The 17,249-nt window shown below is 44.1% G+C and overlaps 1 protein-coding gene across 4 annotated transcripts; it reads right to left on the bottom strand.

The window, feature by feature from the left end:
• Nucleotides 1-401: 401 nt before the first annotated feature.
• CREBL2 (cAMP responsive element binding protein like 2) lies at nucleotides 402-15,640 on the bottom strand. Of its 4 annotated transcripts, XM_053253035.1 has the most exons (5): nucleotides 15,511-15,539; nucleotides 12,823-12,923; nucleotides 8,185-8,382; nucleotides 3,755-3,902; nucleotides 402-2,543 (listed from the first exon to the last, which is right to left on the bottom strand). In XM_053253035.1, the coding sequence occupies exons 2-5, from the start codon at nucleotides 12,871-12,873 to the stop codon at nucleotides 2,539-2,541; spliced, it is 402 nt and encodes a 133-aa protein (XP_053109010.1). In that variant the 5' UTR covers nucleotides 12,874-12,923; nucleotides 15,511-15,539; the 3' UTR covers nucleotides 402-2,538. The 4 variants fall into 4 exon arrangements, with proteins under 4 accessions (XP_053109010.1, XP_053109012.1, XP_053109011.1 ...); XM_053253037.1 differs by lacking the exon at nucleotides 12,823-12,923 and having other exon boundaries at nucleotides 15,511-15,640; XM_053253036.1 differs by lacking the exons at nucleotides 12,823-12,923; nucleotides 15,511-15,539 and adding an exon at nucleotides 15,413-15,497.
• Between the last annotated feature and the right edge of the window lie 1,609 nt (nucleotides 15,641-17,249).

A 17,249-nucleotide genomic window follows, 5' to 3' on the forward strand; every position in this document is an offset into this window, starting at 1 on the left:
TAGTTGAAGTGTCTGAGCAATGCCTACTAAACTTGCCAAAGCCAGAGTGGCAGGGAGAGCTCTGTAGGACTGAGGGGGCTTCATGGCCATTTGCAGCTCCTTGTCTTTCTACGTCGCTATACTACAAAAAACTTGAATGATGCAAAATAGTAAGGACTGCTCAATAAACTATAGAAAGAGAGCATCATTCTTCCAAGTTTACACAATTCAGCTTTTCTTGAAACAGAATTTTAATTTCCATAACATAGAATACATTGCGCTCTGCCTTAAGTCCTAGTTATATTCAACCAGAGGTTCTTTCTAGCTCTGCCCTTTTGCAGGCACAACAGAACGTCTACTGGGTCATCCTTAGATGTAGCACTCATGTTCCAATCGACCAATAAACCAGACTGGACTCAAAGGGGGATGTCAGATTATATTTTGAGCCTCTGACTAATGTTCTCTACAAACAAGCAAATGCAAACCTTTATACACACACATACACACACCTCTAAGACTGCGAATCTAAGCATAAAAATGGATTTAGGGACACAAAAACCACATTAAAGCTTTATATAGCTACTAGTAATTTTTAGCCCGTTGTAATAACGGGCGCTAGCCTTAAGGGGAAAAGAGATTTATTTATGGCCCCGCCCCCGAGTGCGGCCGCAAGCGGGCCCAGTCCTTTCCTGTTCGGCCGCCGCAGCTACCGCCACCTCTTGCTGAGGCCGCAGCTGCCATCGGGGCTAGTCGCCCCGCCACCGCCTCACCCGGACTCTCACCGGTGTCGCGGCCGCCGCCATCGGGGCCAGTCGCCCCGCTGCGGCCACCGCTGCCTTTGGCCAAGGCCGCGGCTCCGCGGCCCGCCACTTCTGCTCCTCCCGGCCCTCTCGCCGTAACGCCAGCGGCCGCCATCGGAGCCGGTTGCTCCACCGTGGCCACCGCCTGGTCCAACATGGCCGCCCGTCTCTGGGCGGCCGTATCTTTTTCGCCCGATCTGGGCATGCGCTCTGCGCATGCCCAGAATGGGCGAAAAAGACACGGGCGGCACGGCCGCACGCCCAAGGCTTTTATGGTAGAGGATGGTTGAAGACAGTCACTTGCCTGATGCAAGAAAGAAGTGCTTGTAGACAACTAGAGTTTTTGGAAATTGAAAGAAGAGGAGGTACTTTACCCTGCCCCTTCCAAGCTGTGAGTAACTTCCATGGATTTATTTGTAAGGCTGTAGACAAAGCTTTTTGAGTATTCAAAGCACTTTGCGCATATTATCTTAGGCATCCCGGACAACAATTCTGTAAAAATAGGCCAAAGGAGAGCTGGTCTTGTGGTAGCAAGCATGACTTGTCCCCTTAGCTAAGCAGGGTCTGCCCTGGTTGCATATGAATGGGAGACTAGAAGTGTGAGCACTGTAAGATATTCTCCTTAGGGGATAGAGCCGCTCTGGGAAGAGCAGAAGGTTTCATGTTCCCTCCCTGGCTTCTCCAAGACAGGGCTGAGAGAGATTCCTGCATGCAACGTTGGAGAAGCTGCTGCTAGTCTGTGTAGACAAAACTGAGCTAGATGGACCAATGATCTGACTCAGTATATGGCAGCTTCCTATGTTTCTATGGAGATCTGATAGCAGTTTCCAAATAACTGCCCCACAGGGGAGGAATGGACTTCTTTTCTGTTGCTCCTGAGGGCCAGACTAGAACCAATGGATTGAAATTTCAAAGAAGCGGATTTAGGCTGGACATTAGGAAGAATTTCCTAACTGTAAGAGCCATTTGACAGTGGAACAGTCTGCCTCATGCCATCATAGGCACTGCTTTGCTGGCGTTTTTCAAACTGAGGCTGGACAGCCAGCTGTCTGAGATGCCGTAGCAGCTTCCTGTTCTGAGCCGGGGGCTAGACTAGAAGACCTCCAAAGTCCCTCCCAACTCCTTAATGCTACTATCATCTGGTGGTTGAGGGCAGAGTGGCTTGCCTCAGGCCACCTAGTGGGCTCACGACAGAAGGGGGGACGGGGACTTCCTGGTTGACAGGTCATGTTCTAAGCCACTAGGCCACAACAGTTCTGAAAGAATAGAAAAGAAGGGAGTAGCCACATATTCATAGCCTACGATGGGACACACAGGTGAGCATCCTGACATATGCTACAAAAGGCATGCAGAACAGATGACTTCACTGTCCAAAGAACAATAAATGAGATTTTACTGGACTTTTTTTTTTAAATAACCACTACTATGAAAAATGAACAGAAAAGATAAATACACATCACAATCACAAGCCCAAAAAGCAATTGTTACATGTCTGGCTAGTTCCTCCTCCCTTACAGCAAGAATTTTTACATGCATGATGTAGGTTGCAATATATAACAAGCCAGCTTAAAAGCTGCATATTCACTACCACTGGGTTGCTATCAAATTTTTGCAGTTTGCAGCATAATCACTGACAGACATGTCATGATGGAGTGTCAGGTTATCCAAAACCTGCGTTATCACTGCTTTTTTTTTATTATTTCAATTTTTTTTTTTTAAGAAAAGAGGGGAAAGGACTTCCATCTCAGTGGATTTATCTTCACCCTGAAAGAGAAATCAAACATAATGGTTACAAATTGTTAACAGCCATTCATAATTTCAGCTTGTTAACCAAAAAGACTGAAAGATCTGACATAATGAGGCTATTCACATGAGCGTGCAAAACTGGACTAAGGGAGCCCAGCCCGGTTTTGCATGCTTGTGTGAACTGCCGGGATCGGGCCCAATCCTGGTGGCTACACGGCAGCAAACCAGCCTGTGAAGCCTCCCTCTTAAATGAGGTTAAGAGAGCGAGCAATCCGCCTGCCCAGGGACTGAGAGCCGATTATCTGTGGGACAGGTGAGTCAAACCTGCTCTCCCCTCAGACCTCTACGGAGCTCTTCTCACTGATCGCAAGAAGAACTCCAAGGTCTAGATTAGAGACAGACAACTCTTTTGGGTTTTGCTTGTTTGTTTTTTGTATTTAGTGGTGAGCCCTTTTTGGGACAAGGAACAATTTTCTCATGCCTTTTGTGGTGTAAACCATATAGAGAGATTTTTTTTGGTTGAAAAGTAGTACAGTGTATACATATTTTAAATAGTAGTAATAAAAACTACTGCTCCTCCTCCACATGCTTAGGATTGCACTTTGAGGTAGCAATATTAATATTTGCAATCCGTTTGACAAATAGTTGCTCTTCAACATCTTTACACATTTGCTCACTGTCATACCCATAATGAAGTTAAGATTGATATACAGTTGAATCTCGTTATCCACCGGGGCTCCTTTCTGCCCTACAACTGCAGGTAATGGAACACCATGGATAACATGGCATTAAAGTCAATGGGATGTGTGTGGTTGGGGGGGGGGATTAGGTTCCTGGAGGGTAGAAAATGTGAGGGGAAGGCCAAAACTGCAAAAAATAGTGAAATAAAGTGCCCTACCATACTCTGTGGGTCTCCAGCTGTCCAGGAATGCCCACCCCCAACCCCAATTTTTCTGTGAAAAATAGTAGGAAAACGTATTTTTCTATTTAAATGAGCCACAAAATGGCTCCTTTTCTCAAAATGGTGGCCAGAAATGACCCCAGAGGTCATTTCCGGCCACCCCAATACCATGGATATGCAAAATGAACCCTTTTAAAACCATTTCCCCCCACGTAGGCTGTCAGGTGTCAATTAGCCGATCGTAGAAACATGAAACCACAGAGGTTGGATCAATAGATAGCAAGGTTTCCTTGTATGTAGGTATGTATGTAGAGACACTGATACTTACAGGGATTGTGACTGTTTGCATCGGCCTTCACAGCCTTGTTATGTTTGGACATGTTTTGCTGGGGTTTGCTTTGTTCTTCCCCACTAAGGAGGGCTTTGATTTCAGATGGGATTTTTCCTTGGTCCATTGCCATGCACCACTGCTTGTACTGAAACATACAAATAGGCAGAACACTAACTCATGAGACTGCTTTGTGATCAAACAAATGAGTGCACCATTCTCAAGGAAGCAAGACAAACCCTGTTCACCAAGAAGTTCAGCAGAGAAGATTCCTCCTATTACAGACGTTTTGCTTCAACATACAAAGAGCAGCATGGTTGTACATGGGGACAAGCTTTGGACACAAATCATCAACTGCCTTCCTTGGTGCCTGGAGCTTCACACTTTCAGTCACTATGCAGTGGGAGCCACTGCAGGCAACACAACCACAAGTCTCATAGTCATGCACAGCCTTCACCTGCTGTACTTGCAAGGCAGGATGTAAACAAAACCAAACACACAATGCAAGTTCAGCCTATTCTGAACAGCTCTGAGCTGGAGTGTGTGCATGTGATGGAAAATGTATCATTTCCCATTTTCCTTTTCAACTATAATAATTTAAAGTAGCATATATTTGGTCTCCTATTTAAAAAATTACTCCTTGAACAGGAGTATAATTAAGGCACAATGCCATCACATCTCTATTTATTTTTAAAATGTATATAGCCTGCTTATTTTCACACACAAATTCAAGGCAGCTCAAAATAATAAATTAAAACCACAACACACTTAAACAGTGCAGCAAGAGTTACCACTTCAGCAAGAAATCCAGGAGAGATAATTTGAGGTGTCTGCAGTGCACATGCTCCCGTGTGGCATGTTGCCTGAAGCCAACAAGACACACAGAAGCCCAAGTCCAGTTCCCACCCTCCTTCTCCTGAGATTTTACCAAGGGTTGACATTAGCAGAATCAACTGTCACTAAGGCCTGAAGTTGCCTTGACAAAGTCAATAGAATCTTGGGCGAATGTCAGTAACTGGGCATGGTGGTGACTTCAGATGACATGCCGCACATGAGTGTGCACGCTGAGGACACCTCCAGTTCCCTCTCCCGGACTTCCTGATGACTTTCAGCTGATCATGTGAAGTCACCTTACTGCAATGTGCAGAAATTTTATCTCGTGTTTTCAAACAGAATCATAGGCATTTAGAGCTGGAGACCTAGTTTGTTCGGTGCAGATTCATCTCTGTTAGGTCTCTGTTTGAAAACTTCTAGCACAGAATCATTAGTATGCAATGGACATGAATCCCTGAAACACTGGCATAACAGTTCAAGAAGATCTGGTTCCAGAACCTACATAATTCTGCAAAAAAAAATTGCACAATCCTACAATTCTCCATTGTCATTCTTTGAACAATATTTGTGTCCTTCCGCTCCACTAATGGGAACTAGGGATGTGCATGGTACCGGCTGGCCTGGTTCGGTTCAAGTCCAGACCAGACTCGAACCAGACTGGGCCAGTTCGGTCCGGCACCACCTCGAACCCCCCCCCCCCCGGCTCGGTTCAGGGGGGTTCGCGAATTTTTCTATTATATTTTTCTATTATATTTTACAAAGAAAAAATATATATTTTACCTTCTCCCCTTTGGGGGAGATCCTTGGGGAGGCGGGGGGTCCACGGTGGTTCCCCCTCCCCCCGCCAGCCTCCATTCTCACCCCCTCCAGCTCGTTCAGCCGGTTTTAACTTTGGCGCGGTGATCATTTTGGACGCCGCCGCGCCTGCGCAATTGGCCTCTGAGAGGCCAGCATGCCATCACTAATTGTTAATTTGTTCCGCTTCCTCCTCGCAGGGAAAAAGGATGGCGCTGGCACTTACTAAAAGCAACCGGTCCGGCACACACGGACAGAACAGCCACCTCTATCAGGGTGGAGATCGGCTCTCAGAAGTGGCGTCTGCAATTCCAGTTCATTTTAGCCCATGCACAAGCAGACGTCTCACCTTTCCACTGGGAGGGAAAGGGTGTCTGCGGAGAGCTGGCATGCTAACTGGACCAAATCTTTCCCCAAAAAAGTGTTAGAGCTGAGCAGAGGAATGGCCAGTTTAGATAGAGGTGATGAAAGGGACGGGGGGAGAGAGATGCTGGGGGTGTGAAGGGATAACTCTGGTGGCTTATACATGCAGCAAAAACGGTGTGAATGTGCTACCTCCCTCCCTGCTCCCCCACTCCTTGTCTTTGGGAAAGCGCAAAAGTCTCACCTTTCCACTGGGAAAAGGGTGTCTGCGGAGACCCGGCTTGCTTCTAATCACTCTACTGGGCTAACTAAATGCACCAATTTAAAAATAAAAATGTCAGAAGCGGCTTGTGAGGTTGTACCTGGTCCTCTCTTGGTAACTGGAATGAATATCTGGAACTGGCAACTGATGGTTAAACCAAAACCATTATTACTCCCAAAATGCCAAAAACTGGTGTGAATATGCTACCTCCCTCCCTGCCCCCTCCCCCTTTTCTTTGGGAAAGCGCAAAAGTTAACCATCCCCAAGTCCTTCTCCAGGGGCAAGGTGGTGGTGGTGGTGGGGAGAGGGATATCTAAAGTTTGGTGCTCGCTTTCCCATTGTAGTTGCCTTCAAATGCTCCGTGTTCCCAGCAGCTGGGCAGGCTTTACACTTTGACATGTAATTACGTTTGGCATTTTGTGTGTGGAGGTGCGTGCACTAGTAACTGGTTTGTGTACCGGCAGGTAAAGGAAGGGTGCAGTTGGCGGAAATCTTTCTGTAGTTTCACACCACCTCTTTCTACCTGCATCCTCTCAGGATCCTCTCCACAGTCCACACAGCAACTCCAGTCTCCTGCACAAAAACAGCATCCCTTCTTTGCTCTTCTACCACAATCGTACTCGGAGTCAGACATGAGAGACTCTGGTCCAGTTAGCACACCAGCTCTCCGCAGACACCCTTTTCCTCCTAGTGGAAAGGTGAGACGTCTGCCTGCGCATGGGCTAAAATGAACTGGAATCGCAGACGCCACTTCTGAGAGCCAATCTCCACCCTGATTGAGATGGCTCTTCTGTCCGTGTGTGCCGGACCGGTTGCTTTTAGTAAGTGCCAGCGCCATCCTTTCTCCCTGCGAGGAGGAAACGGAGTAGGGGCCACAAATTAAAAATTAGTGATGGCATGCTGGCCTCTTAGAGGCCAATTGCGCAGGCGCGGCGGCGTCCAAAATGGCCACCGCGCCAAAGTTAAAACTGGTCGAACGAGCTGGAGGGGGTGAGAACGGAGGCTGGCGGGGGGAGGGGGAACCACCGTGGATCCCCCTCCTCCCCAAGGAACTCTCCCAAAGGGGAGAAGGTTAATTTTTTTTTTTTCTTTGTAAAATATAATAGGAAAATTCGCGAACTCCTCGAATAGTCAGGGTGCGTTTGGTCCAGGGTCGGACCAAACTGGTGGTGGTTTGGTTCGACCCCAAACGGTCGAACCAAACAGGTTCGATGTCAAACCAGTTCGCACATCCCTAATGGGAACAGGACAGATGGCAATTCTGCTATCTCATTTACTCTATAAAGCAATAGAAGGTGTGTGTAGACTCCTAGTCAGAAGATAAATGTAGATCACTCACTTACCAAGTAATAACTACACAAGATGAGGCTCTCCACACAAGCAGTGTGGAGAGCCTGCAGGGCTTCTGTGGAGAGAGTGGGCTTGACCCACTCTCCCCACAGACAAGCATGGAGCCCACCCTGGGCAGCCGGATCGGCTGCCCACACTATTACCAGCTCCATCACGGAGCTAGTTGGGGCAGCAGAGATCGGGGGCTGACTGGCCCCCAGAAGACCCAGAATGCCCCGTGCAAGTGCGTAGGGCAGTCTGAGGAGCACCCGGTGCACGGAGCCGCACCATAACAACTCACGATCAGGCTAGCGGGGCTTGCTCCACTAACCTCGTTTAAGGGGAGTGGGAATTAGGTGGGCTGGGCATCAGGCTCGCCCACAAGCCCAGTGGTTCTGACGACCACGGGAAAGCGGGCTGGGCTCCCTTAGGCTGCTTTCCAGCGGTCGTAATAGCCTCAGTGTGTGTGTAATCACTTGAAAAGCCAATTGTCTTGAGTGCATACAGATGAACACCTCACCGAACATTCTACTACACATCTGGACTTGGTATGTGGTAAAGCTCTCTTTTAATACTTAACCAGATAAGACAGTCAACCAAGCTACCCTACATGAGAGAGACTGCCCTGAGGCCATTCAGGGAACCTGGATGAGTTCCCTGTGTCATCCCGCCATGTGGAGAGAAGAATTCTACGCACATCAAGTGTAGACAATGATAAAAGGGCTGCCTGCATCTCCCTGTTATTAGACAAGTGAAAGAGTGGCACATGGGTGGGGTTTTCCATTCTTTCAAATAATTTTTCTGCATCAAAACAAGGGTTAGGTTAAAAAGAGAAAAGGGAGATTACCATTTCCAGCTCTTCTCTAAGAGCACAGATTGCTCTCTCTCTGCTCGAAACCAGCTCTTCTAGGTACTGGTACCTCAACTTCTTCCTTGCCCTGCATTCTCTTGCACTCTGCCGGCTCCGCTCAAGTTTGGCTTTCAAATCTATTTTGGCTGGTTTACGACCCCGTTTTCCTGGTTTCTTCACTTTGCCTCCAGCCACCTGGAAAGAAGATAGTAAATGTCACTTCACCAAGGGGCTTAGAAGCAAGGTTTCTAAGCAATCATTATGACATTCCCAGCAGAAGATGAAAAATATAGAGAAAGAATTGAGTTTGAATGATCATTATTTTGCCAATATCCTTCTAGTGATTAGTTAGGGGGCTTTCACACTACAGCTCTTTAGCACTGCCTGGGACATTGTGAAAAACCAACTAGCAGATTTATTTTTTTTTAAAAGAGGATCCATACAACATTTTGATATAGCGCTATATTGACTAGCAGTTTTGTTTATGTTAGATTTATATCCCACTCTTTCCTACAGGCTCAAAGTGGCTAACAGCAATTTAAAAATTAATAATCCTATCTTTCCCCATAGCTAAAATCCTTCTGTGTCTAATCACAAGTAAATTCCATTCAGCAAAGGTCGCTGGCAACTTCAAATTAAAGGTTACTGTTTGCAGATTCACCCTATTTTATTGCTCCAATTAATCCTAGATGAGGAATGGGTGGATAATTTTCTCATCCTTCTGAATTGCCCCATGTTAGTTTCTATTCTCATGGAAGAAGGGGAAGTTTTAATACATTATGTCCTCTTTCTCTCTTTTCTATTTTAAATAGCAAAATACCACATGAACTAGAGGACTGTGCTCTGGGGGTAGGGGGCGGGGGGAATGGTTCTGCAACACTGAAGCAAAATCTGACTGTACATGTTGCTGACTGGCTGGATCTTCATGGTGTCACCAAGAAACCTTCTCCCAACCACATCTCCGGATCAGTTTTGCACTTTTTCTAAACTCCAGAATATCTTCTTTGGAGGGGTGTGTGTGTGTGTGTGTGTGTGTGTGTGTGTGTGAAAACACGATGCTGAAAGAACAGAAAAATGCATTAACATTAAAGGTATGTAAACAATAACTTTAGAAAGGAAGGCAGATTGCTACAAAAGAGGATGAGAAAGACTGATACCGCAAGTGATGCATTGGTATGCATACCGGTCATTTCAGTAATGAAATTGGGTGGAAGCCGGACTTACCCCTCAAACATTATAAGCCCCACCAATAACAGAATTCCCAGGGCAATGTACAGTTCAAAAACAATTCAATTTAAAACACAATTTACAAAACCAATAAAAAAAAATCACAAAAGCAAAAATATATTTTTAAAAAAACATTAAAATCACCTATGAAACATGCTGAAATGCCTGTGCAAATAAAGTTTCCCCTAAGCACCAAAAATATAAAGTTGGTTCCAGGCGAGCTTCTCTGGGGATGGCAGTTCATATGGATGGTACAATGGCAGAGGAGGCCCTCTCATCTAGAGGCAGTCGGATCAAACAATACACGCAGACTGAAAACCTGATCCTTCAGCTGGAGGGCAACCCCACCCAGAGCAGGTTGAGAACCGACTCCCCTGTCAAACAAACCACCTATCAACACTACCTCCATCTCATCTGGATTGAATTTCCATTTATTGACCTTTATCCATTATCGATTCTAGACGTGAATTCAGCACTTCCACTGCCTCAACTCAACTCGGATGAAAAGGAGAAACAGAACTGAGTGACAATCAAAGTACTGAAGGCACATCACTCTAAATCTCTGGATTACCTCACTCCATGATTTTATGTAGATATTAAACAGCATGGGAGACAGAACGGAACCTCTTGGCAAACCATAGCATAAGCCAAACAGCAGTCTCTGAGCACCAGCTTCTGAAATTAGCCATTCAGGTAGGAGAAGAATCACTGAAGGCAAGTGCCCCCAATCCTGAAAATCTATCCGGAAGGATACCATGACTGAATGGATTAGAAACTGCCAAGAACCCCAAGAGAATAAACTGGATTATACTTCCCCTGTCCATCCAACAGCATAGGTCACCATCATGGCAACCAAGGCAATTTCTGTGCTGAAAGCAGATCTCAACACAGACTGAATTGGATGTATCTAATCAAAATTCAAGAGTGCCTGGAGTTTCAGGATAATCACCAGCTGACGCATTGAAGGTGATGCCTGTTTATTCTCACTCATCAGGACTCTCAATATGGTAACTAACCATTTTCACATAAAATGATGGCCTCGAGTTATTCAAAGGTCCCAGGGAAAGACTAGGAACAAAATAAACTGGCGCTTTTGTGCAGCAAAGAGAAACAGATAAGACAAAAAGGCTATATAAAGAAAACTAACATATTTCAAGTATAATCATTCTTCCTCAGCATCATATTCAGAAGTCCCTAAATTCTTGCTGGCTTGGTAGCCAACATTTTCTACTAGCCAACTGTGAATTCCAGTTTTACCGTGACTGCAACATTGTAAGTATTTACAAAGATATTAATTTCATCAGTCTAACTGAAGTATTAATAACTCAGACTTTATCTAGATTAACTAGTGATCTGCTATTCATTTTATGGTTTCTGACCATTTTCCCATTCTAATGTTTAAGGCTGATCAATACCCTCACACACACAGCCACCTAATGGCGCAAGGGGGAAATAACTTGCCTAACGACCAAGAGGCTGCAGGTTCAAATCCCCCTTGGTATATTTCAAAACACCAATATTGGGCAGCAGCAATATAGGAAGATGCTGAAAGGCATCATCTCATACTGTGTGGGAGATGGCAATGGTAAACCCCTCCTGTATTCTACCAAAGAAAACCACAGGGCTCTGTGGGCACCAGGAGTCGACACTGACTCGACGGCACCACTTTACCTTTACTTTATTCCAACACATGCCCTTCACCCCCTCAAATATATTGTGTAAAATGTGGTTAAAGGCTTAGATACTATATAACACTGTGGGCAACACCAATAATGTGGAAAACCTGGGTTTTTGTCAGTAGGATGCCTAATATTAATTCTAAAAATCCAAAGAATTTTATTACAAAAGTGAAGGGGAAAAAACCTTTTTGTGGCATTAGTTTCATAGATGAGTCTCTCTCTCTCAGATGCAATGTTCCACACTGGGATACCAAAACTCTCTGTGCACAGGATTTAGAAAAGCTGAGTTTTATTTTTTTTATTCAGGATTCATGATGAAACCAGATTTTGGAATTCAAGATCCTTCATCTGGGACTCTTAGAATAGCCCCAAACATTCACTAAAAACTGGATAGAAGGGGGTGGGGGAATCTGCTGTATTCCATTTACAACACCATGGCTTCCAACTGTTTTTTTTACTACAGACGTTGACTCCTTACCACATTCTTGTAAAACTGTAATACTATGCACGCTTATACAGAGTTATGTGGATATAAGCTCTATTAAATCAGTGGACTTACTGCTACCTGGATAATTCCTAACTTTAAAGCCTACTTCAGTCTCATTATTATCACCTTCCATCAGATGCCTCACAGCTGGGACACATAACTTATGGTGCAATGCTGCGCTATAATGTCCTTGAGGAGCCATATATTTATTTATTTTATTTAAAATATCCCTATACCACCCAAAACTTGCTTCTCTGGGCAGTTTACAATTAAAATTACTGGGTGCTATCCACCCCCAGCACAGTACTTCCAGTGACTGTTGCTGGTGTCTATCTTATGTTTCTTTTTAGATTGTGAGCCCTTTGGGGACAGGGATCCATCTGATTTATTTATTATTACTCTGTGTAAACCGCCCTGAGCCATTTTTGGAAGGGCGGTATAGAAATCAAATTAATTAATTTAATTAAATTAAAACATTTAAAACAAATCAATTAACAATTAAAATCATTTAAATGATTAAAAACATTTTAAACCCAGTATTAAAATTATTTAAAACTATAAATCTAATTAAAAGCTTGGGTGAATAAATGTGTCTTCAATGCCTTTTTTAAAGTTGCCAGAGATGGGGAGGCTCTTATTTTCAACAGGGAGCACATTCCAAAGCCCAGGGGCTGCAACAGAGAAGGCCCGTTCCCAAGTTTCCACCAGATCAGTTGGCGGCAGTCGTAGATGAAGTTCTTCAGATGAACTTAGCAGGTGGTGGGGCTCATGGCAAAGAAGTCGTTCTCTTAAATACCCAGGGCCTATGCTGTTTAGGGCTTTATAGGTAATGACCAGCACCTTCTATTTTGCCCAGAAATGTATCAGCAGCCAGTGCAATTCCTTCAACACAGGAGTAATATGGTTTCTCCTAGAAGACCCAGAGACCAACCTAGCTGCCACATTCTGAACCAACTGAAGTTTCAAAGGCAGCCCCACATAGAGCACATTGCAATAATCCAGCCTAGAGGTTACCAGATGTACCACTCTTCTGAGGTCGTTAGTCTCAACAAACGGACTCAGCTGGCGTATCAGCCGAAGCTGATAAAAAGCACCTCTGGCCACTGCCTGGGACACCAGGGAGAGGTTCGGATCCAGAAGCACCCCCAGACTGCGTACCTGTTCCTTCTGGAGAAGCATGACCCCATCCAGAACCGGCAGATCAAAATCATCTCCTGTGTTTCGACCCCACAGAATAAATACCTGTGTCTTATCTGGATTCAGCCTCAGTTTGTTATCCCTCATCCAGGCCATTATTGCCTCCAGGCAGGCGTTTAGGGAGGTTATGCCTTCTCCTGATGATGCTGACATGGAGAAAAAGATTTGGGTGTCCTCAGCATAGTGATAACACCCTGCACCAAATCCCCTGATGATCTCTCCCAGCAGTTTCACGTAGATGTTAAACAGCATCGGAGACAAGATGGTATTTTCTCATATGAACCTGATTATGTATTAGATCCTCCTCCAGGTCCCACTGTCATCAGAAACAGGACGAGAGGCAGCCAGAGGCAAGTTTTTATCACTGGCAATGTCCTGACTGGAATTCTCTCCCCAACTAGGTTTGCCTTCTCCAAAACCCTTTTTGGTAACAGGTTAAAGTGTTTCAAATCTCCCCAGGCCTTTTAGAGCTGTCAGTTTTAACTGTTTAATAGTTGTACGCTTCCCAATTGTGCCTTTTATTGTTCACTGTTGTTGGTTTTACTGTTCATGGGCTCTAATTTTATTACAAGCAGTTCTGCAAACCCTCTGGATTGAAGAGCAAGGTGCCAAATACCATAATAAATACATAAAACAAAGTTGCAGAAATGCAGTCAGAGTTGGGCAGTCCCTCATTCAAATCTCACTTCAGCCACAAACTCCATAGATGGAGTGAGGCAAGCCACTATTATTGCAACCCCCACGTCACCCCCTGGAATGTCTACTGTATATGTGGGAAATACTATCAATGTATCCATCAGGGTTGTCTTAAAGATTGCCAAGACAAAGTGCTCTGAGCACTAAATGTTATGATGATGATGTGCAAGGACCCCTCATGGAACTTCATAACAAAACCATTTATTATGCTTCTTTTGAGACCCAGCTCTTTGCTTCAGTTTATAAAATAATGTGCTCTTTTCCTCTTGCTCCTCCACCTTCTCCTTCCCTTTGTCATCTTCTCCTTCTAAATACAGACTCAGTCTAAGCCTTTCTTGGGGCTAAGGATACACATTTGGTTTCACTGGTGGCACTGTATAGCCAGTTCAGTTCAAAACCTATTTATTTCAACCCAAAGCCATAATAAAATTCATATTAAAATTTGTGTCTTAAAAAAAAATAACTAAATAAATATGCATATAATGGATACAGCCACAAATTAACACCCCATAAAGTCATTTATCTAAATAATAGTCAATTACATGGATGGTACTATACAAACAAATAATATTAAAGGGTTAGGTGACATGTTACAATACCTCTAAATGGGAGGGACCCATACCGAAGTTTAGGAGGTGGTGGGGGTTTGTACATAAATAGCATCTCAGAATTTTCCAAAAAAAGTAAGATGGAACAGCAAAATCGTAAAATCCATTCTGCATAACAGAGACAGATAGTACTCTTGACAGGCAGGATCCACTGCTAGATGATGATGATGATTTTTACATTTATATCCCGCTCTTCCTCCAAGGAGCCCAGAGCGGTGTACTACATACTTGAGTTTCTCTTTCACAACACCCCTGTGAAGTAGGTTAGGCTGAGAGAGAAGTGACTGGCTCAGAGTCACCCAGCTAGTATCATGGCTGAATGGGGATTTGAACTCGGGTCTCCCCGGTCCTAGTCCAGTACTCGAACCACTACACCACGCTGGCTCTCTGCATAAAGAAGGATAAGAATAGTGGCCCACCTTACAAGGCTATTGAAAGGACAGCTGAAATGGAGTATGTGAAATGCTTTGAACAGGTGCCATATAAATGCTATGTATGATTATAATGCTTAAGTTCCCTAAAGGGCCTTCTACACATAATGAATAGTTTCATAATATTTATTTTGAGGTCCACCTCTCTGCTTAATTATAGTAACAAGCAATTTGTTTGTTAAACAACAAATAAAGCATTTATTTAATATTTTTATGTTGTCCAAAACACTCCATTTAATATATCTTTGTGTAATCTTTACAATCACTTTGTAAGATAGGTCAGTATTCTCCACATCTTACAGATAGGAAGCTATGTTTTGTTGTAAACCACCCGGAGATACAAGTTTTGGGTGGTATAAAAATAAGTAAAATGTGTGGTTTACTCAAAACCATATATTAGAGAACCAAGATCAAAACAGGGTCTTCCTAATTGATATCTCTTAGATAGGTAGAATGCAGATTTTTGCCATGGTTCTGGTAAAAAACAAAGACTTCCACCAAAGAGTCGGATGAGAGTCAGGTACAAAATAGTGGCTCAGGGGACATACACTTAGAATTAGATCAGGGTGCCTCTGAGCACACACACAGCCCAGTAACTTATTTGCAGTACCAGAACTGAGTTCACAGTGCTTTTCCACAAGACAAAACTTCTGGTTTTGCCCGCCAAACTTTCTTTATTTCAAGCAGCAGTCTTCTTCAGAACGTTATGAGATCTACCAGTAGATCATGATCTACTTTCCAGTCTTAGTCACTACACTATACCAACTCATATTCATATTTAAAAAGAAATCGATTCTCTACTTAAAAGTCAAAATCCGTATAAAAGACAATCCAATACTTCCACACAGTTGACAGCTCTATAAAAGATCATCGCATTACTTACACACATTATTCACTTACTCTGAAGCCAAGAAGAAACATTAAAACAAATATATCTTTACAAAAGCATCAGTGAAATTACTCCCACCCCACGATGAGCAGTCAAGACATCTTCCTACCTCCTCCATTACATGCTGCTTGCTGCTTCCTTGTTCTGTACTTCTTCCACTCTGCTACGCACACCCCAAAAGCAGCAGAGCCGTTTAGCTCGGTGCATTCTGGGAATTGTAGTTTTTCACTTTACAATCCATGGCAAGCAAAGGAAGCGTTTTATAGGCCAGAACTACAATCCCCATAATGGGGCAGAGTCCGATTACATAGCTACAACAGAGTGGGGAAGGGGAACTAAAGCGACGCACCATAGACGTATGAAATAGCTAAAGCGACATACCCAAGGACAATCTATACGTCTATAGGGTCCTCTGATAGAAAATATAATAATGGCCAAAGTGACACGTATCTGAATTTTCGATTTCAATAGAGAATGGACACTCTCCACCCCCGCTCAGAACGGAAGTGAGGGCTGCCCACAAAAATCAAAGGAAAAAGCCAGGATTTTAATCTAATGTAATTGAATAAGAGGTGCCCCCGCCCCCCCCCCAAACCTCTACAGTATCAGCAACGTGCTCTTTTAACTCGGGGTGGGTGTTGGTTGGTGGTATTTTCCCCTTTTGTTTCGCTTTGTGGTGGCTTTGAACATTTAAAAGTGCAACGCATCTTCATGCAAGTCAGCTTGAGCACAAGACAGCTGTGTATGCAAGTGAGCAATGGATTCTGAGTCGAAAGGGGTTTGGTGGGTCAATGTTACAAGACGAGTTTTGCTGCAACCGGAGGGATGTTTTGTATGGAGGATTTTGTGCTAGAAATCCAAACCAGTATCCGTACTGTAGCCCTTGTGTATATTTGTTTTAGTGTTGCTTCTTGACTGCAAAGTAAGTGAATGTTGTGTATAGTAATGCTATGGGAAGGAGAGCTGGTCTTGCGTTACCAAGCCCAGCGTTACCAAGCCCAGTTACCAAAGACGTTATCGTCTTTGTCAGCAGAGCCTGACCTGGTTTGCATTATTTCCTTTAGGAGATAGGCCCTAGCTCAGTGGCAGAGCATCTGCTTGCAGGCTGAAGGTCCCGTTTCTCTTTCCTGGCATCTCCAGATATTGCTGGTAAAACTGTAAAGACACTCCTGCCTGAACCTTGGAGAGTCCTGTTGCATTCTATCCAGTATCTTTTATGTTTTGTTGTTTAGAAGTTTGTCCCAGTGGGGACCTTGTGTAGGGAGGGGGAACTCAGAAAGGGAAAGGGAGGGGAATAAGAAGGAGAAAACCCAGTTGTTTCTTAATAAACTCTTAATTAAATCTATATAAGATTACTTTGTGTTTGTGAGGGAAGCAGCTCTAAAAGAACAGACGCCCCACTAGACAGTACTGAGCTAGATGGACCCATGATCGTCTGATTCTAAGTATGGCAGATTCCTAGCCTGTATTGTTAAGAGCGGCTTATATTGCAGAGCTGCTGCAAGCTCCGCTGTCTCCCAGCCTCAGCCTCCCTGACCTGTAAATATGTGGATAGTGGGCTGTGTTGACATTGGAATTTGCAATGGCAGGGCTATTTTTTATGTGTTTAAAAGCGACACAAATTACATCTTTCAAACAGAGTAAAATGTAATTCGAACGTGCAGGAACTCAGCCTTTTGCTAGTACCTTTTATTTGGATGTGCAAGGAGGACACGCTGCTGCCCACACCCAATTATGTTTTAAAATATATATATCCTGGATTTTCTCATTGATTTCCATGGGCAGCTCTCAGACCCCCCAGTCGAGTAACTTTTAAAATGGATTCTCTAATGTGAATTCGGGAATTCT

The sequence above is a fragment of the Hemicordylus capensis genome, chromosome 5 (genome assembly GCF_027244095.1).
Source record: "Hemicordylus capensis ecotype Gifberg chromosome 5, rHemCap1.1.pri, whole genome shotgun sequence".
NCBI classification, from domain to species: domain Eukaryota; kingdom Metazoa; phylum Chordata; class Lepidosauria; order Squamata; family Cordylidae; genus Hemicordylus; species Hemicordylus capensis.